Genomic DNA, 22,752 nt, shown 5'->3' with positions numbered 1-22,752 from the left:
CTCGAGCGTGAAGACGGAGACTTTTTAAAAAAGAGAATCCCGGGAGCAAACACGACTGGATCACAAAGACTTACGCAAGTTTTTGCTGAAGGCCACATATCCCGTGGAACTTTGTGTTACATTCCCATTTACAGATATCAAAGTATACAAGAAACTGATGCTCTTACTGAACGACGCCAACCGAGAAGATGATTTTCAAGGAAGCCGCACTGTGGAGCTTCGCGCTAACGTTATCACTCAGCTCGGCATATGCCCAAGGTAAGAAGCCAAATGTTCGACTGCTTGACAAGAAAAGGAAAAAGTTAACTCTGGCTTGAAGAAAAAAAAATCTTTTTCTCTGCATATTTCGCGTAACGTCGTCTCGCAAGGTACATAGTATCTGCCGAATTTTTTTCAAAGCAGGAGCCCTCAGATACAGTTAGAATCAGTCCCCCCCCCCCGTGGTTCATGGGATGCCTAAATTGAACTTTATTTGGCCATTACATGATTTAGCTTGATCCTTTCTTGATTCGGTTTCATTGTCTGGTGTCGATCTGAGACTAGTAATATTTTTGTTTTATTGAAATAGAAGTAATGCTACAAACATTGTAGCCTTTTCTTGGCAATAGCTACTCCTATCGTGTTGTTCGCATGAAATAAAAGAAAAGAAGAGAAGCAGAGTAACGCAAATGCATATACTCAATGCTATATTTAGTTTAGGGGGCCCAGAATGGTTACTTTACTGCTACACGCGCACATTTTTCAGGTCAGTGTACCAACATCCAGCTGCCCAACGTGCTTACCCTAGGAACGGTGAGTCTCAAAACCCTGGAAACAATACTCAATATTTCAGAATAAATGGCGTGATCAGTGTTCATCTACCGTAATGTGAATTACGTCTGCGGTTTTAGTGCCAAATATAAGGCGATTATGAGCCGCGCCGTAGTTCAGGGCTCCGGAAATTCGGACCATCTGCTTCTCTTCAACGGGAACTGAAATCGCACACTACATCGTTCTCTGGCGTTTCCTCTCCATGGAAGTGTGACCGCCGCGGCCGGAATGAAAAGCTCCACCTTCGGTCTAGCTGATCATATAGCTCGCTGATTACCACTTTGTCCTTTTGATGCTCATCGCCTTTACCATTTATTTATGTTCAAGGAGTTCATGCCGCCGAGAACTGGTCTTTGGGAAAACGGGCTAATTAACTGTCTGGAAACATCGGGATTTTCTACTGGCTCTAAGTCCACGACAAGAAAGAAGTCAATGAGGGTGGCGATTTGGGCTTGTTGGTATGGTAGCATGATAATATACGGTAGCGCCGACAAAGGACACGGACAAGAGAAGGCACATTCTCTATGTTTCATCTCTCCCATCCCCTTTCCATGCGCAGGGTAGCAAACCGGCTGCCTATAGGCTGGTTAACCTTCCTGCCGTTCTTTTCCTCCTATTTTCCTCCCTTCAAGACAACACAGCGTTGAAAGCTTCAACAGAGTTGTTGAAAGTTAGTGCTTTGTTGTCTTGAATCTGCCTTCTCTTGTCCGTGTCCTCTGTCAGCGCTACCGTATGTTATCAGACGAGAAAGAATTTCAAATGTGCTGGCTCTGCTTCGCAAGGGTGGGCGGATGTGATGGTCAACGCCTTCGTGAGCCAAATCGGTGACTTTCGTTACGAGTAGGAATGATTGTCAACCCTTTTTATGACAACTATGGTAGTGAGGAGACATTGCAGCCCACCTTGGGCGAGTGTCCTCGCTACGACGGGCCGGAAGTGTGGCTCGGAGTCGCTCTGTCTCCCTGTGACCGCAGGCCACTCAACGGCTGCAGTAGCTATTTGGGAATGTTGTTCTTAGAAGTTATTGTGTAACTGGGTGACGAAAACATTGACGAAATTCTTGAAGACAAGAGAGTTAGACCGAAGACAATACGCCATTAGGGACATTGTGAGTGTAAGGAGTGTGGCTCAGTGTTTAGGCTTCATCTTTCCTGGTTTCTCCTTCTCTTTCAACCAGTATACTTTTCAAACTCTGCCTCTTTTTTTCCCAGTGTAGGGTAGCATACAAGTTATCCTGGGCTGGTTAGCATTCCTGCCTCTCGTGTATCTCATCTTCCGTACTTGATGCGTTTCATCAAGTTGCTTCATGATTGAAAACGTTCCATATACTCGCGGAGGACATTCCTCGGTAGTTAGGTGCAGCCGAATCGCGCTAGCGGTACGACTAATGAATTCAGTCCCGTGATTCTGTCTGTTTTATTTACGAGAAATTAGACAGATTTGCTGAATATTTTACCGGAAGCTCTTCGAGACATGCCTAAGCGCGCACAAGCGAGATGATTATATTTGTTTACGGTTAGGTATTGTCATTTCTCTATTCTTCACGTTTGACAAAGTCAAGCTTTTCACGCTTAGCTCGAGCGCTTAATGTGTACGCGTCAGCCGGTGAACGAACGCATCGTTAGCGTTCTTCCGTATATTTTCCTGAACAAGAAGAGAGAGACTTCCAGCCAATTTCGCGAACGATTGGTCGTGTAAGAAGCGAAGTAAAATCCTACGCAACGCCTATGCCACGCAGTGACGTCATTCAAGTGTTGTACGAAGTACTCGCACAAGTGGTCTGCTGCGAACAGGATGTGCAGATCCTCTACCTCCATAGATTTCCCTTGAGTGCCTAGAAAAGTTGACTGACTGCAAGAAAATCAGACACACCATGTGTTACAAAACTTGGTAAGGATGGCCGTTTCTGAAGACGAATTGTTGTTTTTATCTCTTCTAGTGCCTCGGCCTGACACCCGACTACTGCTCAAACAGACCTGTAAGTTGTCACTCGAACGCAGCCCCCTTTAGAAAAAATGCATTTAATAAAAACGGGCCCTGTCTACTATTTTTCGCGATCGCCTCTTCTCGACTATGTGTATTTGTTGGTGTGCTCAAAAAAAAAAAAGGGCTCAGAATTCCAAGTACCGAGCACCTGTAGAATTTAGTACCTATAGTGAGCACTTTAATACGGGACAGCAGAATTCAGCTGTCTATGTAACGTGATTTGCCAGTGGATAACCAAAACGACGTAACTTTCGTAGCAAGCATTCACGTGCGCAACTGGTACGCGCACATTAGTTCAACGCAGCGAATGCCAGGCTTCAAACAATAACTCCTGGCAGGTGCGGTTCGTGGTGTCTAAGGCATCACACTTTCTTCAGACGCTCAGACATTTTGTTCGCTTTTTTCAAAGGTATCAAAAAATTAAAAAAAAACCTGACATGCAACAGGCGTGACTTCTTTGATGTCTCATATTAGGCTATGCTTTTGCAATCACAGGAAGATGCGACGCAGGAAGTTATAAGAATCTTCATGGTGAGTAGTGCTGTCTTTAAATTTCTAGTTGTCACAATATGAATGGTGTGAACGTGAATCGTCAGGCTCGATTTTATCACTTGCGTGCTGATGATTGAATTGAAAGATGTGAAACTTTCAAAGGAGAGTATTTATTTTCACCAATTATGAAATTTAGGTGAATAACATCAAAATATCGTCACCAGGCACACCGTATAATATTGGTATAAAGAAAATAGCTCACCTAAAAGGTTAGATGATTCAGAGTGCTATGGTGAATCCTATTATGATTTCGCCCGAAAGAGAAATATTTCTGAATTAGTATGTTTGAGATATTTGAAATACATACCAATGTGTCTTATAATGTGTGCGCGTGTGTACAAAAACAAATAAAATGTCTTAAGACAGGTAGAGAGAGCACTTAAGGGATATTGAAAGATAATTTAACATTTAATGAATTGAAGCAGATTATAGAAGACGGTAATACTTATTTTTTTCGCGCTATTATTGTTGCTAAGTGTAGATACATCTGTGAATTATGTTTTCGGACCCAGTTTTTAAACGTCCGCCAAAGACTGGACCAACCTACGCCACGATTACACGAAAAACGCTTTGACAGTTCGTCATGACCTGTATACAGAGCTAAAATTATTCATGAGGAGTAGAAATTGCGTAGTACACGTATAAAAGAGTATATCTGGTCACCACCATCGTATGGTTGCTAACAATCTCTTTTGTGTCTTTTTGCACAGTGTGTATTTAGAATGATGCCACAGGTTGCAGGACCGATTCAAACACTGTTCTACCTCCGTGCTGTTATGACTACGGTGATGTCTAGAGTGCGAACAGGTTAGTTTGGGTAAAGCTTTTCGAAATACGTTTCTTGTTTCTGTAACGAAGGTGTCTTATGAGATACCGGTTGTCGAGATCCCGATCACCAGAAACACAAACTTAATGAAGGGGCATAAACCACGACACAGTTTCGGCGTTCATCTCACAAGCAAGAAGCAAACAAACAAACAGACAAACAAACAAACAGATGGACAAACAAACAAGCAAACAAACATACACAAGCACACATATTGTAACGGTAGGATGAGAACGACGAAGAAGACAAAGAGGAGGACGATGTTGTCAGATCCGCGAGCCAACTGGGCGCCATCTTGTCCACCACCGAGTTTATTCCTCGTTTTATAAAGTAAAGTTATTTCCCCGTAACATCATTGGTGGGAGGTGCGGGGTACTCACTTCACGCAAAACGGAGCTTCGTAGCGGGCGCCTAGTGGTCTCCCCCATGGCGACTGAAGTCAACAATGCCGACCCTTCCCCGACTACCGTGCCTTCTCCAACTACGTCCGTGCTTTCTCCAACTGGACCGTCAACCCTCATCTTGGAGCCCCCGAGAGATCCAGGTACCTTTTCTGGCACTGATGGCATTGACGTAGAAGCCTGGCTGAAGTCATACGAACGAGTGGGTGTACGTATGCGATGGGATCCAACGCTCATGCTGGCCAACGTGATTTTTTATCTCAGAGGTACCGCAAAGGTCTGGTACGAGACGCACGAGGAAGAACTGACTAGCTGGGAGTTATGCAAGCAAAAGCTCCGGGAGCTATTTGGCAGGCCTGTGGGAAGTCAACGCGCCGCCCAAAACGAGCTCGCACGTCGAGTTCAGACGTGCACCGAATCATACCTCACGTACATTCAGGACGTGCTCGCTTTGTGCCGCAAGGTAGACTCGCAGATGTCCGAAGCTGATAAGGTTGGCCATATTATTAAGGGCATAGCAGATGACGCCTTTCACCTTCTTGTGTTCAAGAATTCATCTACGGTCCACGACATTATTTCTGAATGCCGGCGCTTTGAAGAAGCGAAGAGCCGCCGTGTTCTCCACCAGTTTGCCCGGCTTCCAAACACGGCTGCAACCTCCACATGCGAAGACCCTCGCCTGCCTTCTACGGAAAGTCCCGGTGACGTTGTCCGTATTGTCCGTCGGGAAATAGAAGCCGCAGCTCCACTCGTGTCAGCCTCCCCCAACTCCGAAAGCTATCACGCCACCGTCTCTCTCATACAGACCGTCGTGAGGCAAGAACTGGCCAACGCCGGCTTAAACGTCTGCTCCATTCATCGTCCAGACTACGCCCCACCAAATCCACCCGTGACTGTTCCGCCCAACCGACGTTTTTCTGCCAGCCCACATTATCGCGACCCGGCGGTATGGCGCACCCCAGACGACCGGCCGATATGCTTCAATTGCGGTCGTATAGGCCACATTTCGCGTCACTGCCGTGCTTGGTCCAGCTCTGCTCCGTGGCCTCACCCTCCGCCCCATCGCCCACCTGCCTGGAATTCACGCTCATCACCGAAAACAGAGCCGCTAACGCCTGAGAATTCCTCGCGCCCCCGATCCAGCCGCTCCCCTTCGCCGCAACGCCGTTTCTCCCGCTCGCCCCCATCTCGCCGATCGCCGTCCCCAAGCTCGTTCCGGCGTTCACCTCCGGAAAACTGACGGGAGCAGCTCTTGGAGGTGATGCTGCAATACCGACCCGATGCCAAAATCCTCTACTGACCTTGCCCGCACATCAGAACCTTATCAATGTTGACGTCGACGGTGTACCTACTACAGCCCTCATTGACACTGGCGCACACGTGTCCATCATGAACGCTGACCTTAGAGCACGGCTGAAGAAAGTCCTTACTCCTGGCCCAACTCCTGTGGTCCGAACGGCCGATGGTGGAAAAGTCGCCGTAATTGGTGTGTGCTCAGCTCGCGTCAGCGTCGCCGGACACCACACATCAGTTCTGTTTTATGTTTTAGAACACTGCCCTAATGACATAATTTTGGGCCAAGACTTTTTGTCTGAACATTCGGCCTTGATAGACTGCTCTGCCGGTATAGTGCAACTCGCTCTACCTAATGTTGTTGATCCTCCAAGTTGCCCTCCAAGTCGGCTTTGTTCTACAGAACATCTGCGTCTCCCTCAACGAACAGTAGCTTACATAGGCGTCTCCCCTGTTCCACCTGTCCCAGACGGTGTTTATATTGTGTCCCCCAATGTTGACGTCCTGCTTTCGCACAACGTTGCGTTTCCTCACACCGTCGTCACTATTACGGCCAATGCATCCTGCCTACCCCTAGTGAATTTTTCACTATGTACACAAGTCCTCCCTCGTGGTATATCTCTAGCCGAAATCGTGCCGGCGGCAGAGTGCCATATTTGCACTCTAAGTTATGACAGCATCCCGAGTGCCGAAAAAACTTCGTCTACTCCTCCATCGGACCAAAGTGTGTTAACCAAGATGATTGCCCCCGACTTGCCGAAAGAACAAGCTAACGACCTGCGTTCTCTGCTTGCATCTTTTTGGGACATCTTCGACCTTGGCGACCGCCCACTCGGCCAGACGTCCGTTGTTAAGCACCGGATTGATACAGGCGATACGAGTCCCATCCATCGGAGACCCTACCGTGTTTCCCATGCAGAGCGGCGCATCATCCAACAGGAGGTCGACAAAATGCTTTCTCGGAATATCATCGAGCCTTCATGCAGTCCCTGGGCGTCCCCTGTTGTACTTGTAAAGAAGAAGGACAACAGCTGGAGATTTTGCGTCGATTATCGCCATTTAAACAAAATAACGAAGAAGGACGTCTACCCTTTACCACGCATAGACGATGCCCTGGATTGCCTTCACGGCGCAAAATATTTTTCCTCCATTGACCTTCGCTCTGGGTACTGGCAGATTGCCGTTGATGACATGGACCGTGAGAAGACGGCGTTTATCACTCCCGACGGCCTTTACGAGTTTAAAGTGATGCCATTCGGTTTATGCAATGCGCCCGCCACATTCGAACGTATGATGGACGCTCTGTTGCACGGCTTCAAGTGGTCCATCTGCCTGTGCTACCTGGACGACGTTATCGTTTTTTCGCCTTCTTTTGCAACGCACCTTGAAAGGCTATCGAAAATCTTATCTGTCTTTCGTAAGGCGGGCCTGCAACTCAATTCGGCAAAGTGCCACTTCGGCCGTCGTGAAATTTCTGTCCTCGGACATCTCGTTGATTCTGTAGGGGTTCGCCCTGATCAAGATAAAATACGCGCAGTAAGAGATTTCCCTGTACCAACCTGTACCAAAGACGTTCGCAGTTTCGTTGGCCTCTGTTCTTACTTCCGCCGCTTTGTTAAAAACTTCGCCGACGTAGCACGCCCTCTCACTCAACTTCTCAAAAAAGACGCTGGCTTCATCTGGGGCCCTGAGCAAGCAGATGCGTTTCAAAATCTAGTGTGTCTGCTTACGTCTCCGCCTATCCTCGCCCACTTTGATATCTCATCTCCAACAGAAGTTCGTACAGACGCAAGTGGCTATGGCATCGGTGCAGTCCTCGCCCAGAAACAACAAGGACGAGACCGTGTTGTTGCTTATGCAAGCCGCCTTCTTTCGCCTGCTGAAAGAAAATATTCAATAACTGAACGGGAATGTTTGGCACTTGTTTGGGCAGTCGGTAAATTTCGTCCCTATTTGTACGGCCGGCCATTCACAGTAATCACAGATCACCACGCCTTGTGCTGGCTTTCGTCCCTTAAAGACCCTTCAGGCCGTCTTGGCCGCTGGGCGCTGCGCCTTCAAGAATTTGATTACTCAGTCCTGTATAAAACCGGCCGCCTGCATCAAGATGCGGACTGCTTGTCCCGGTATCCTGTCGACCCTCCAGACGGCGACTCCTCTAAAACCACCCTTCCTGTCGACGTTTTCTCTCTATCCGCGTTTCATGACATTGGAATCGAGCAGCGACGAGATACTTTCTTGGACGGTATTATCCGAAGGCTCACATCGGTGAGGCCCGACCCTTCCCTTCGAATGTTTGAAATACATGATGGTGTATTGTACCGTTGCAATATGCGTCCTGACGGCCCCGAAAGACTACTCGTCGTTCCCATTCAATTGCGTCACACTGTTCTCGCCCAGCTTCATGATGCACCTACAGCGGGTCACCTCGGCGTGTCACGGACCTACGACAGAGTTCGCCGGCGCTTCTTCTGGCCTGGCATGTACCGCGACGTCTGCCGTTATATTGCAGCCTGCGACCCTTGTCAACGACGGAAAAAACCAAATGTCCCTCCGGCCGGACGTCTTCAGCCACTGCACATCCCACGAGACCCATTCTACAGTGTTGGCGTGGACCTGCTTGGCCCTTTTCCTACGTCAGCTGCGGGTAATCGGTGGATTGCAGTAGCAACCGATTATGCTACCCGATACGCGATCACACGGGCCCTTCCAACCAGCTGTGCAACTGACGTGGCCGATTTCCTTTTGGAGGACGTCATCTTACATCATGGCGCCCCTCGACAACTCCTTACCGACCGAGGCAGCTACTTCCTTTCCAAAGTGGTTGATGACCTCCTCCGCTCCTGCGCCACTAAACACAAGCTCTCGACTGCTTACCATCCACAAACAAATGGTCTAACGGAGCGCCTCAATCGCACTCTCACCGACATGCTCTCCATGTATGTCTCCACCGATCACCGCGACTGGGACACTACGTTACCGTTTGTAACATTCGCGTACAATTCTTCCAGACACGACACCGCTGGATTCTCTCCTTTTTTTCTGTTGTTCGGCCGTGACCCTGCGCTACCTTTCGACACCCTCCTGCCGGCCGGACTAAATGACAAGTCTCAGTACGCTCGTGATGCAATAATGAAGGCCCAAGCGGCACGCCAAGTTGCTCGACGACGCTTACTGGACTCCCAGGACAATCAGAAGAGCGTATACGACGCCCGCCATCGTGACGTCCACTTCACACCCGGAGATCTCGTTCTGTTATGGTTCCCCTCACGCCGCGTTGGACTTTCGGAGAAGTTACTCCCACGCTATTCAGGTCCCTACCGTATCTTACGCCAAGTAACTGACGTCACATACGAAATCACCCCTACGGACCCCGCCATCATTCACCCTCACACTGACGTAGTGCATGTTACGCGACTCAAACCGTATTACTCCAGTGCCTCCTGATTCGCACCGGGTCGGTGCTCCAGCCGCCGGGGAAATCATGTAACGGTAGGATGAGAACGACGAAGAAGACAAAGAGGAGGACGATGTTGTCAGATCCGCGAGCCAACTGGGCGCCATCTTGTCCACCACCGAGTTTATTCCTCGTTTTATAAAGTAAAGTTATTTCCCCGTAACAATATGAGCAAGCAAGCAAGCAAACAAACGAAGCTAAATTAACCTGTCGCAAAACACACAAAAAAAGAAGCAAGACAACAACAATATTTCTGAAGTAGCTTAAAACAACAAGAACAGTAGGTCATTCCTACTAGCCAACACCCATCACTTCTGAAAACACTCGTTCGAGAATAATTGTAAAGGTAGCGTATTATTCAACCCTAAATTTACCATTAACAAACACTCACATTCTCCCGGTGCTACAACAAAAAAGAGGCAAATATTAAACTTCCAGTCAACGTAAAATGAACAAGTGGAAAGCGATATGTAATGCCAAGATTTGTAGATTACGAAGATACGCATACAAAAATACCTACAAACGCATCACCAATTTTACAAGCGAGAAAGACTGCTTTTGATACCAAGCTATGTGCAGAAATACTAGGGAGAAATAGAGTTGTAGATGCTTTGTTGCAAGTTATGCGTAGTAGTTACGGAATCATCACTAACTTTCTGTATTCTGTATAGATGTCGGAAATGTTCAGCGAAAAAAAAAACATATCCGCTGAGCAGTTAAACCATGAGTCATAAAGAATCAAGGACACTGTAGTCCATATATCATTAATGAACTCCATTAAAGCCAATATTATCAACCCATCCACGTTGTGTCTTTTGCGGAATGAAGAAAAAGAAAGGCAATAACAACATATAGGTCAACGAGGACTTCCATATTTTTGCTACTGTCTCTAAATATTGTGTTGCAACCAACGAAATAGTAAGATGACTGGTTAGAGATTGCTTTGAGGAATCTGTGTTAGCGCAGGGACAATAGGCTGCACATCAGTGAGAACAACTAAAGCATTAGTGGTCTTGGTTTCGAACATTATCGAACTCAACAATTTGAATAAAATTCATCGATTGCTTCAGATCAAGATCCTGTTGCTGTAGCCAACATGATGTGCAGTCCGTTCGGGCTACCCTTTTTTCAATGTGAGGACGGCTTTCCCACCGCAATAACTTGCGGACCACCAATAAACATCAGCCTGCCATCTTCCTTCGGCATCAGGGGCGTAAGTATATAATCCATATAGCAGAACTCTTTCACTCAAAAAATAAATAAATTATGGCATCTTTTAGGCATGCATAATTGCCACCAGAAAATACTCTGCGTGCATACCTCACTAGTGCTCCCTTTTGAAAAAACAATTATACAGAGAGAGGAGTTGTTGCCACTGACAACATCTGTTTGTTTCGTTAAGCTTTTAAGAAATATTGAAAACTAGGAAATTTTAGAGTGGACTAAAACACCTCCCGTAATTTGTAGTTGTCAAGAACTCCGCACGTACCCGGAGCTTGAAAGTACAGTAAATACATGAAGCGCAGTCCAGATAATATTCGTTCCATGTAGCAACGCCTTCAAAAGAGGTGTCCGAGCGAACTTTCTCAAAGTGGCGTTAAATAGTTGGCAGTGGGAAGAGTGTTGTCGTGTGAATTTTAATCTTATCATAAATCTAAGGTTCGAGGACCATCAAATACTAGGAAGGAAGGAAAATAGGAGGAAAGGAACGACAGGGAGGTTAACCAGCCTATAGGCAGCCGGTTTGCTACCCAAACCGGCTGCCTATAGGCTGGTTAACCATGTTGAGCAAATGATTAGTGATGCGATAGATTACTTATATTGTTTTGCTTTCAGAAAAAAAAACTTGAAGTTATCAAACGTGGAAAGAAAAGCACGCACACACTTTGCGTTGGCTGCTTCATGCATGAGCCTATACGGCCATTTCTTAGGACTTCAATAACTTCCTTACGTCTACTCATACTCTTTGATAGGACCATGAACTTGACGCTGGCCTGCTCAATCTTCAGGCTACGTTCTCCAATTCTCGATGTATTTTAAAAGCTGCCTCATCTAAATTGGTGCACAAAGCAGCTTCATGCATGAGGCAGTGGAGCCCACCACAGAACGTACCGCGATTGTTTCTTAGTATTTTTCTTGTGTTTTCAACTCGGTCAATGCTTTGAGTTTTGCTGCAAAATCAACACTTGAATTCATATTTTCCGCTAAAAAGAGATATTTGCGCTATTAACTTGAATCCAGAGTGACGACAAGTCTCATTTTTGCAGTGCGTGAATTCATCCCGCTTGGCGTGCTCGGAAGGTGAAACTCTAAAAGTAAGTCGAAGGTGACATTTGCCAAGTCGCTAAAGTAAAGAAGTGACGCGAGCAACCAATACGAGATGTTAATATGCACCCTATTACTGGCAGACAATGTATTCAGCATAGCGATACCAGAGAAATATGTAAGTTAATGGTTGCTCGTGAGAGACAGCCAGAAAAATCATGGCACCTTCGGACTATAGTGGGGCCAAGAATAGAAGAACAGCGGGGAAGGGTGGCCAAATTTTATCGTCAGTTTTTGCAATCTTTTTTTTTCTTTGTTTTTCGAATCTATTTATTGTATCTGTTTCTATTTCTTTCATTCTCTATCAATTTCTTCTTTTTTTTCTAGCTAGTTCAATCTTTTACTGTATTTTGCCAGCCCCCCCCCCCCCCCCCGTCTACCTTTATACCCATTTCTCTATCTCTACCTCCTTCTCTCTCATTATTAGTTCCCTGCTTTCTTTTTCTGTCATGCTCTTTGTCTTCTATATGTTGGTCATGTCTATTTATTTCTACTTCTTCTTATGCCTTTCTCTCTGTTTCTATTTATTCATGTGCCTGTTTCGTTTATTTCTCTGTGTTTTATTTATACGTCTTTTTCTATCACTTCCTCTCGGTCTTTCTTTCTTGCTTCCATTTTCTATACTTAGTCTTTCCCTCTCTTGGAATCTCTTTTTTTTCTGTCTCTCTCACGTTTGTCACGTGCACGGCTTCCCCGAGAAGAGTTTAGTTGTGACGCGCGCTCTTGCTGTACTTGATAAAGGGGCTATCCTTCTTCCTGGGGCCTCTACACAACAGGGGATGTTTGCACACGCAGCATAGGCTCAAAAATAGCCCAAAGAGCTTGGCGGTTCAAACTACAGTCAATATGATGTCATCGCACAATGATTTCGTATATTCGTTCCGTAAAAAAATTTGGTTTGTAAGAAAGAAATGGTTTTGAAATTGTTGTAATATCTGAAGTTTCATGTCCCTAAAATACGATATAATTATGAGAGACGCTGTAGTGGAGGGCCCCGAAAATTTCCAAGATCTGGTGTTCTCCGACGTAATCTCACATCGAACCGCTCATGGGCCTCGACCTTTACGCGTTCATTAAAATGTGACCACCGTGACCGAAAGCAAATCCGCAATCATCGGATCGGCTGCCGAGCACAATCACTGCTCCACCATGCGGACAAAAAGTTTTTCTTTTTTTGTAATAAAATATGACGGTTTAAACTGCACAGGCTGGTATTCCACATTGGTTAACCAAAGATTGTTTTTTAATTAACCACTCAAGAGTACATAATTAACCAATTTTCTTACTTTCGACGCACCCTGAAGGCCGTGAATCAATCTACGCACCACGTTTGCGGAGCTTTCGTGGATGCTAGCTATTTCTGTTGATTGATGTATTCTTTATTCAAAACTTTTTCAGAATGTCGCATTTTTAGCGCACTTCACAAGCTGCTAGGGTATAGGTTGCAACGAGGAGAGGTTTCGCCATGTGTAAAAAAAGAGACAAGCACAGCAGTGTGCGATCACCTAGAGCGGCCCGACGGCCCGTCGTCATCCTGCTTCCACTTTTCCTGCCACATCCCCCCCCCCTCCTCAAATGATTCCTTCGTGAATTAATAAAGTTGCTTACCCTGCAACCTCACAAGCTGCTGGATATTTAGCGATTCTAATTTAAGTGGATCAGAGGGGGCACACTACAACACAACGATAAGACAATTGCTGTGTTTTGTTTGCTTTTCAGAATGAAACTATGACTGAGCTGATTGACTTTCTCGTGGTAAGTTCATTTCTGTCGCAGAGCACATGTGAATGGTCATCCCGTATAAGCTTCCAGTGGTTCAGTGCTGCTTCGTGTAGACAGTTGTGCTGTCGTTCACGTTGGTGTGCTTCGCATGTAACACAAACAATGATTTTGTACAGACTAGAAAAAAAGTTACCTCTGAAATATTACGTTTGTTTATCCAGTGATGAAAGGGCCATTTAAGTGCATCCTCTTATTAATCAAAGGGCAACAAATAACCACCTTACTTACTAGTGACAATAAATCAAATGTTAGAATTTAGCATTTTGGCAGTCTCATATTTTGTTTATCCTTCTTATTACTTTCTTATTTCGGTAAACTACTGGAACATAATACTCAAAGCTTTTCTTTCGTGGGTAATACTACTGGCCGACATTTTTTTCGTCAATTACATGCTTACTACCTGTTTTAGGAGCCATAATTCATTAGAAAATGTTTACGCACAAGGTGGTTTTTGTGAATATTGGCGCGTTAGCATATGTGCCTGTAAGAACTAAACTCTTGTCCATCTTTCGGCTGCTGACCGGCTAATGATGCCACGAGCTCTATGTACCTGAAGGTCTAAAATGAACGCCTTCTGCGGGCCTTGTTGGGTGAATATGTTGGTACTTTTTATTACATTGTTCTGCAGCGCACTGCTGCAGCGCTTGCGTATGCGTGATTTTTAAGTGTGCGTGACTGTGTCCCTAATGCGCTGCTTCATTAAATTTTGTGGCTAATCAGCCAGCCAACCAGTGCATATTGTAACGGATATAACAACCTCACAACCAGGACGTCCTATTTACAAGGTTTAATAAGGGCGAACTTGTGCCCAAGCCAAAAGAACTACACAGTAGCTGGGAGAAAGCAGCGAACGCTCGTCGTCCTCTTCTTCTCTTCTTTTTTCCTTGGCCGCTGCTCGGTAGCAGCTCGTGCACAGGCTGGGCCGGCTCGTGCCTTCCGGCGGGCTTCATGAGTCGTAGCGATGCCGTCAGCGTTCCTCTTTTAACAACGTCTGCGTTGTACTGCGCCTTAACAATTCCTCGTGGCATTATCCCCCCTCTCAAGCGGCATCGCCCCGATGCTTGCGATGAGGCTGTTCAGTACTTTTTTTTTTTTTTTTCTTTGTGTGTACAAGTTTGTAAAAATGAGGTTGCAGTACGTCAAGGGATTGGGGTGGCTAGGTTTGGAATCGGTCGTAGTACGGTTTCATCCGTACAATGTGTACACGCTCCGTGGGATTGCGTCGCCTCGAATGCAGGTGGCCTGCAGGCTTGACTTCGTAGACGAGGTCATTGTGTCGCTGTACTATCTCGTAGGGGCCAAAATACCGGGAAATGAGTTTTTCGGAGAGGCCTCGTCGTCGTACTGGAGTCCATATCCACACTTTGTCGCCAACGTCATATCGCGTGTCAAGTCTTCCTCGGTTGTAGCGGTCGGCATCGATGCGGTGTTGGTGGCGTATTCGGTATCTTGCTAACTGGCGGGCTTCTTCCGCTCTTTGTAGAAAGTCGTCAAGATCGGGGGGGTAGTTATCTTGGTCTATTGGTAACATAGCATCCAGTGTTGTGGTAACAGCACGACCGTAAACTAGTTCAAATGGGGTGATTTTGGTGGTCTCTTGCACAGCCGTATTGTAGGCGAAAGTGACGTATGGTAAAATTTCGTCCCACTTTTTGTGCTCGACATCCACATACATGGATATCATGTCCGCTAGAGTTCTGTTAAGGCGTTCGGTCAGGCCATTGCATTGAGGATGATATGCAGTGGTTTTCCTATGAACAGTGTGAGTCATGTTGAGCAGGCACTTCAAAAGTTGCGCCGTGAAAGCCGTTCCGCGATCTGTGATTACAACCGTTGGAGCGCCATGTCGCAGGACTATTTTGTGTACGAAGAATTGGGCCACTTCTGCTGCCGTTCCTCGTTCCAAAGAGTCTGTTTCGGCGTATCTAGTTAAATAATCAGTGGCCACAACGATCCATTTCTTGCCGAGTAAAGATGTCGGGAAGGGTCCAAGGAGGTCCATTCCAACTTGGCGGAAAGGCGCTTTCGGTGGATCTATAGGTTGTAGAAGGCCCGCTGGTTTAGAACTTGGTGTTTTTCGTCTTTGGCACTCGCGGCATGTTTTGACGTAGTGTTGCACTGAAGCTAGTAGCTTGGGCCAATAATAATGGAGACTGATCCTTGCAAGCGTTCGCGTCACACCCAAATGTCCAGATGTGGGCTCATCGTGACCCGCTCGAAGTATTTCTTGTCGCATAGTTGCTGGAACGACAAGCAGGAACTTTTCGCGGTTGGGCTTGAAGTTTCTCTTGTAGAGAACGTTTCCTCGGAGGCAGAACGATGCGAGGCTTCGAGAAAATATACGGGGTACTTGTACGTCAATTCCTTGCAGGTGTTCGATAAGCGGGAGTAATTCTTTGTCTGTACGTTGGAATTCGGCTATTTGAGTGGTCTCGACAATTCCTACGAACGGAAAGTCGTCTTCTTCTGAGAGTGGTGTGTCTGTAGGAGCCCGTGACAAACAGTCGGCATCGGTATGTTTTTTGCCAGATCGGTATACCACGCTTATATCGTATTCTTGCAGTCTGAGGCTCCACCTTGCTAGTCGTCCGGATGGTTCCTTGATGTTCGCCAGCCAGCAAAGCGCATGGTGATCGCTGACTGCCTTGAATGGTCTACCATATAGGTACGGCCGAAATTTACTGATGGCCCAGATGACGGCAAGGCATTCTTTTTCCGTGGCCGAATAGTTTGTCTCTGCTTTTGTTAGAGTCCGACTGGCATAAGCTATCACTTTTTCTTCACCTTTCTGCCACTGTATTAGAACGCATCCAAGGCCGATGTTACTGGCATCTGTGTGTATTTCCGTGTCGGCTGTCTCATCAAAGTGAGAAAGAATCGGGGGGTTTTCTAACCTCTTTCTCAATTCGTTGAAGGCGCTTTGTTGCTCGTTTTGCCACTGGAAAGGCACATCTTCTCTCGTAAGTCTCGTTAAGGGTTCTGCGATCTTTGAAAAATTTCTCACAAATCGTCTATAGTACGCACATAGACCTAGAAATCTCCGTACTGACTTTTTGTCTGTTGGCACCGGAAACCTTGCGACGGCGGCCGTCTTATCAGGATCAGGGCGAACACCTTGGGCGCTGACGACATGCCCAAGAAAACGAAGCTCTTCGAAACCTAATCGGCACTTCTCTGGCTTGATTGTCAAATCTGCCGAACGGATTGCCTCTAACACTGACCGAAGGCGCTTGATGTGCTCCTCAAATGTAGCCGCGAAGATGACCACGTCGTCTAGGTACACTAGGCAACACTGCCACTTCAATCCGGAAAGCACAGTGTCCATCATGCGTTGGAACGTTGCCGGCGCACAACAGAGACCAAACGGGAGAGCCTTAAATTCATAAAGTCCGTCCGGGGTAACAAAAGCAGTCTTTTCGCGATCACGTTCATCAACTTCGATTTGCCAGTATCCACTTTTCAGATCTAGTGATGAGAAGAACTTGGCACACCGAAGTCGATCTAACGTGTCGTCGATGCGTGGAAGGGGATATACATCCCGTTTAGTCACAGCATTCAGTTTCCTGTAGTCGACACAAAACCGTAGCGTGTTATCCTTCTTCTTGACAAGCACCACGGGAGATGACCACGGGCTGTTAGAAGGCTGGATAACATCATCTTCAAGCATTTCTCGTACCTGCTTCTTGATGACTTCCCTTTCCTTAGGGGAAACACGATACGGGTGCCGGCATACCGGCCTGGTTGTCTCGTCCGTTATGATCCTGTGTTTTGTAATGCTCGTGCGCCGTACCTTTGAACTGTTGGAGAAACAGCTGCCAAATTCCCGCACGAGGTCGTATAGCTGTTGACGTTGAATCTCTGAAAGATTAGGATTTACGTATATTGTGTCGCAGGCATCAGATGGAAGTTTCACATTCGGTGACGTCGTTTCAAGACTGCATATTTCTGTCACTTCACAGAACTCATGAAGAAACGCTATTGCCGTCCCTTTTGCGATGTGCTGGAATTCGTTACCGAAATTCGTCAAGAGGATGTCTGTGCACCCGTTTCGCAGCTGGATAATCCCTCGTGCCACACAAACGCCTCTTTTCAAGAAAACATCCACGTTGCTCTCCGCCACACCCTCGTAGTCGCTGAATGTATCATTATTCACGAGGACCATTATACTGCTCCGTGGCGGTACAGTCACATCATCGTCGACGACGCGCAGTGGAGTGGTACATCGTTCATCTGATCGTGCTACCTTTAAAGCTTGCTCCGTCGAAAAGGACACGCTCGACCTCTGTAAATTGATAATCGCACCATTAGCTTGTAGGAAATCCATTCCCAGTATCACTTCCCTCGAGCACACAGGCAGGACGACAAAGTCACCGACGTAAGTGAAGCCCCGTATCATGACCCTTGCGGTACATCGGCCGGAAGGGGTTATGAGGTGACCACCTGCAGTACGTACTTGAGGTCCACCCCATTCGGTCAGAACTTTCCTGAGTCGCTTCGCTAATTCGTAACTTATCACAGAATAATCCGCACCAGTATCGATCAAAGCATTGAGCTCTAGTCCGTCAATCACCAACGGCAAGTCTGAAGTAATTTTCTCTGTACTGCACTCCTTTACCTGGAAACAGTCGTCGTTATCAGGCTCGTACCGCAGTGGAGGATCTTCATATCCCAAGTCGCCAGCGGCCTCGCCTCCACAGGTCGCCCTCTTCAGTTTCCCGGATTTGGGCTAGGCGAACGCTGCCTAGACGTGCTTGGGAAGGGACGTGGGCTAGACGAGCGGTAGCGCATAGGGGATGGTGAGCGTGGTTGATGACGACGAGGCGGGTCAAATTCCCGACGTGAGCATAGGTATTCTTCAATCTCGGAAGGTCTTTCGCCGTTTCGCGGACACGGTGCATTGATGGCGAATCCCCTAAGACCAGCTTGACGATATCGGCAGAATCGGTACAGGTGGCCAGCCTCTCCACAGTGGAAACACAAGGGCCTACGTGTGGCATCTCGCCACACATCGCTCTTCCGTGGCATCATCTCTCTCGCACGAGGTGGAGTGCGTGTTGCCTCTACGATTTCAGGCGGGCTGCGCATTGTCTGCACATAAGTACTTGGTGTCTCGATCGGCGAACAGTGCAGAGTAGGTCGCCTGAGCACCTCGGAGTACGTTACCGCCCGTCGTGTCGCTGGCACATCACTCCGCGGCTCCCGCATGGCCTGTCGAATTTCTTCTCGGACAACTTCAGCAAGAGACAGCTCGGGGGTGACATCAGGTGACTGCAGTTTCCTTAATTCCTCCCTGACAACAGACCGGACGAGCTCCCGCAATGTGTCAAGATTATCCACGACGCCTGCTGAGTAGACTCCTGCGGATGCACCGGCTACGTCGCGGTTGTACTGTCGGGCTCTCTGCTGAAGCGTCGTTTCGATGGTTGTTGCTTCCGACCGAAACTCAGCAACAGTACGGGGCGGATTGCGGATGAGTCCCGCGAACAATTCTTGCTTTACCCCGTGCATGAGGTGGCGCACCTTCTTGTCTTCCGTCATGCCAGGATCAGCTCGCTTGAAAAGGCGGGACATGTCTTCGATGTACATCGCGACAGTTTCGTTCGTTCGTTGAATCCGTGTGCGGAGAGCTGCTTCCGCCTTTTCCCGGCGATCACTGTTGGCGAACGTACTCAGTAGCTGCCGCCGAAACTCTTGCCACGACGTCAGAGATGCCTCGTGGTTTTCGTACCACACTCGTGCAGAGTCTTCCAACGCAATGTAGACGTTACGCAGCTTGCCTTCCTCGTTCCACTGATTTAGATTTCCCACTCTCTCGAAATGCTCTAACCAGTCTTCGGCGTCCTCGTATGGGTCACCATGAAACACCTTTGGAATGACCGGTTGGCTTACGATGAGTTGTGCCGGCGTAACTTGGCTCGTCATGGTGGTGGCGGCGCTCGTCTCCGTCACCGATGCCCTTGATACAGAAGGGAGTGGCCCAAATTCTGGCAACTCTCCTCGGATACGGCGGCTGACTCGTTGGTGCACCGGTGTAAGCTCCACTGGTTGCGGCTGGTCAGTGCTTGGACTTCGCTCTTGCGTGGGGCTCGGAATCATGTACCCAGCACCTCCACCAGAAAATGTAACGGATATAACAACCTCACAACCAGGACGTCCTATTTACAAGGTTTAATAAGGGCGAACTTGTGCCCAAGCCAAAAGAACTACACAGTAGCTGGGAGAAAGCAGCGAACGCTCGTCGTCCTCTTCTTCTCTTCTTTTTTCCTTGGCCGCTGCTCGGTAGCAGCTCGTGCACAGGCTGGGCCGGCTCGTGCCTTCCGGCGGGCTTCATGAGTCGTAGCGATGCCGTCAGCGTTCCTCTTTTAACAACGTCTGCGTTGTACTGCGCCTTAACAATTCCTCGTGGCAATATAAAGGGCTCCAGCCCTATTTTTGCAGCAGCCATCACTCCTCTACTCGTGAATAGTTGGTTCGGTATGTTTTTGGGAGAAGCGTACACACACCTAAACAGCTCGTACGGCCCGTGGTTTGAAGAAAAAAAAAAACGTCACATATGATGTCATGCTATAGCCGCACAGTACGAAAGAGATACATAAGTGTATACCGGTCGAAACATTCAAAAATGGGGGGGGGGGGGAGGCAATTACGTACATGCATACCCCTTTGTGGTTCTCACGATTTCGCTAACATCATCACACCAGAGGCGGTGTCGACAGAGACGTGCCTATCTGCCAGTGACGTCAGACGTGTCGTTCCATATCAGGTACCATGGCCACGAGCCGTTGAGGTGCAAGTAGTCTACCACACTTTTCACCTTAGGCAGCCATCCAGGGCTTCGTATAAGAAATCCAAGTGTCTTGTTCTATAACGCGGATTTCACAATCAGAATGTTTTCTTTGGCGCCTCGCGATATTCAAGTCTTTTTTTACAGCGAAACTATCTTAGTTTCATCCATAGCCCATGCCCTAGTCCTCATCCTACGTTGTCGTCGTCCTCGTAGCAGTAGTAGTAGTAGTAATAGTAGTAGTAGTAGTAGTAGTAGTAGTAGTAGTAGTAGTAGTAGTAGTAGTAGTAGAAGTAGTAGTACTACTACCAGTAGTAGTAGCAGTAGTAGTAGTAGTAGTCGTAGTAGTAGTAGTAGTAGTAGTAGTAGTAGCTATATTCACGCAGGTCGCGTGACCAGAGTGACAATGATGATGCCAAGTAGTGATGACGATGAGGATGGTAGTGTTGCAGCTTCACTGTCCGACGTCGGCTCTCACGGCGTGGAACTTTGCTGAAACGCAGTATCTCGTTGGTGTCCCATTATGCAGTGCCTCATGAGTGGCTCATCTGGCGACGTCAACGCGCTCGCCGGAAGGCTGGCCTGCCCGCTGGCCCAGCTCGTCCAGTTCTCGGCGCAGCAGTTCGCCGCCACATTCCCTTTCCCGCTGCTGGCCACTGCGATGCAGATGTCGGCCAACCGACTCAGCAATGACCTCGCGATGCTGGCTCGCTGCTTCTAAACTCGGTCGACGCAAACAGCACCTTCGAAACCTAATGAGCCCGAAATAAATAATTGCTGGCAGTGGGCGAATCGATTAACCATGTTTCGGCTACACACCTTACATTGTTTCAGTTTGTCTGTGTTCTCACACCTGCTCCTCTCTTTTTAAATTCAATTTCAATATTCAAAATTTGTTTGATTGTTTTCTTGTACAAGACACAAGAAACAAAAGGATGTTGGGGCTAAAGGCATATAGCCTGACAGAGGACCCAACACCCTTGTACACAGTTCGTACATCAAAAAAATAAAATAAAAAACAGCTTTCGCGGCGTCCAGACCTTCATGAACAAAAGAAGCAACAGAGCATCTTTCTTTCTCCATCTCAATAGCGTAGGGTGGCAAACCAGAGGTAAAATTTGTGCTTGTCCTCTCTGCCGTCCGCTCTGGTTTTTATCTTAAAAAATATAGCGTAGCAATACCAGTCCTGAGAGTATCGAGGAGTGTTTTTGGAGGTGAAACTCGGAGTTCTGTTTCAATCGATTCTATTCGTTTCAACTCTTTGTGCATGAAAAAATGTACAAATCAGGTACAAAATGTTTATGTGTCATTAGCATGACGGTAACCAGACTAACGTTGCAGTGACATCGCACATAAACAATGGCTGATACTAGTGACTGCTACGTGCGTAGATGGCGTGGCAGACTGATTTTAACAAACCCGGAAGAACACATAAAAATACATGCAGTGAATTCTTAAGACACACGAAAGATAATATTGCGATGTTAAAGTTTTGTCTCGTCAATCATTATTCTGTTGCGGCCTATTCAGAAAACTAACGCGAAGGAATACATTGAAGGGCGCTTGCATCGCCTCCAAAGTGCCTATTTAAATGAAAGTGTGAATAAAAGACTGCGAAATAACAATTTGAGTGGTTATAGTCATGAACATCCCCATGAAATTCGCTGAAGTCTTCTTAGTGTTGAAAGTGTGCGTTTTTAAAATTAGTATCAAAGAGCGCTTGCGTATATAGCTCTTGACGTAAAGCGGTTCGTGTTGCTATTGAGATTTCCCACTTTTATACAAAGTGTCACATATCTGACACAAGCTGAAAACTCACATTTTTCGACAATAAATTAATGATACATAGCAATAAATAAAACGAAATTGGCCCCGTATTTGCATGATACAGCGCAAATGTCGTCGAAAGAAGACAGTCTTGCGTCTGTAGAGAGAGAACAAAACGTTTATTTGATGTTCTGCGCGAGAATCGGCTAATGGTATTCTGGAGGCTCTGCGTTATAAAGTGCCTCGAGCGTGCAGCGGAGGCGAACGAGCGCATAGTGGCACGTCACACGTGAGACATGAGCGCCATCTGGCAGTCATCCTGGAAAACAGGGCGGGCGCCGTGCGTGCCCGTCTCTGGGGTGATAAGGTGTAGAACGTAAGGTAATGGGTAGGTGCCACCACCGTGTCGTCTTAGCAAAGCGTTGGAAACACTTGCCGTTTCGTGCAAGCGTTGCATGGCTAGCTCAGCGTTATAAAGGCTACGATCCTTAAAATTACTTATGTATGCCTTTTCTAGTAAAAAGTACACATACAAAACATTGACGTGTTGTTATGGTGCCTCAGATATGCGCAATAATTGCTTTTCAATTGACAATCGCACAAATATGAACGGTGAACATTGAGCAATATTGGTGGCCGCTGCGGATGGGGTCGGCCGTTTGGAGTATCGTTTGGTCGCTTTGGTGCCGTTTAAGGTAGCGTTAAGGGTGGACAAACAGTCAAGTGTACAGACAGACAGACATAAAGACTACATACATACATACATACA

General features: G+C 47.1%; 1 protein-coding gene across 1 annotated transcript; it reads left to right on the top strand.

Moving 5' to 3' along the window:
- Positions 1–45: 45 nt before the first annotated feature.
- LOC142766829 (uncharacterized) lies at positions 46–21,248 on the top strand. Its single transcript, XM_075868054.1, has 9 exons — positions 46–258; positions 746–792; positions 2,750–2,788; positions 3,292–3,327; positions 4,059–4,155; positions 10,396–10,538; positions 11,593–11,640; positions 13,370–13,405; positions 20,746–21,248. The coding sequence occupies exons 1-9, from the start codon at positions 189–191 to the stop codon at positions 20,935–20,937; spliced, it is 708 nt and encodes a 235-aa protein (XP_075724169.1). The 5' UTR covers positions 46–188; the 3' UTR covers positions 20,938–21,248.
- The last annotated feature ends 1,504 nt before the right edge of the window (positions 21,249–22,752 follow it).

The sequence above is a fragment of the Rhipicephalus microplus genome, chromosome 7, assembly GCF_043290135.1.
Source record: "Rhipicephalus microplus isolate Deutch F79 chromosome 7, USDA_Rmic, whole genome shotgun sequence".
Taxonomy (NCBI): Eukaryota; Metazoa; Arthropoda; class Arachnida; order Ixodida; family Ixodidae; genus Rhipicephalus; species Rhipicephalus microplus.
This window is presented reverse-complemented; position numbering and strand designations above follow the sequence as displayed.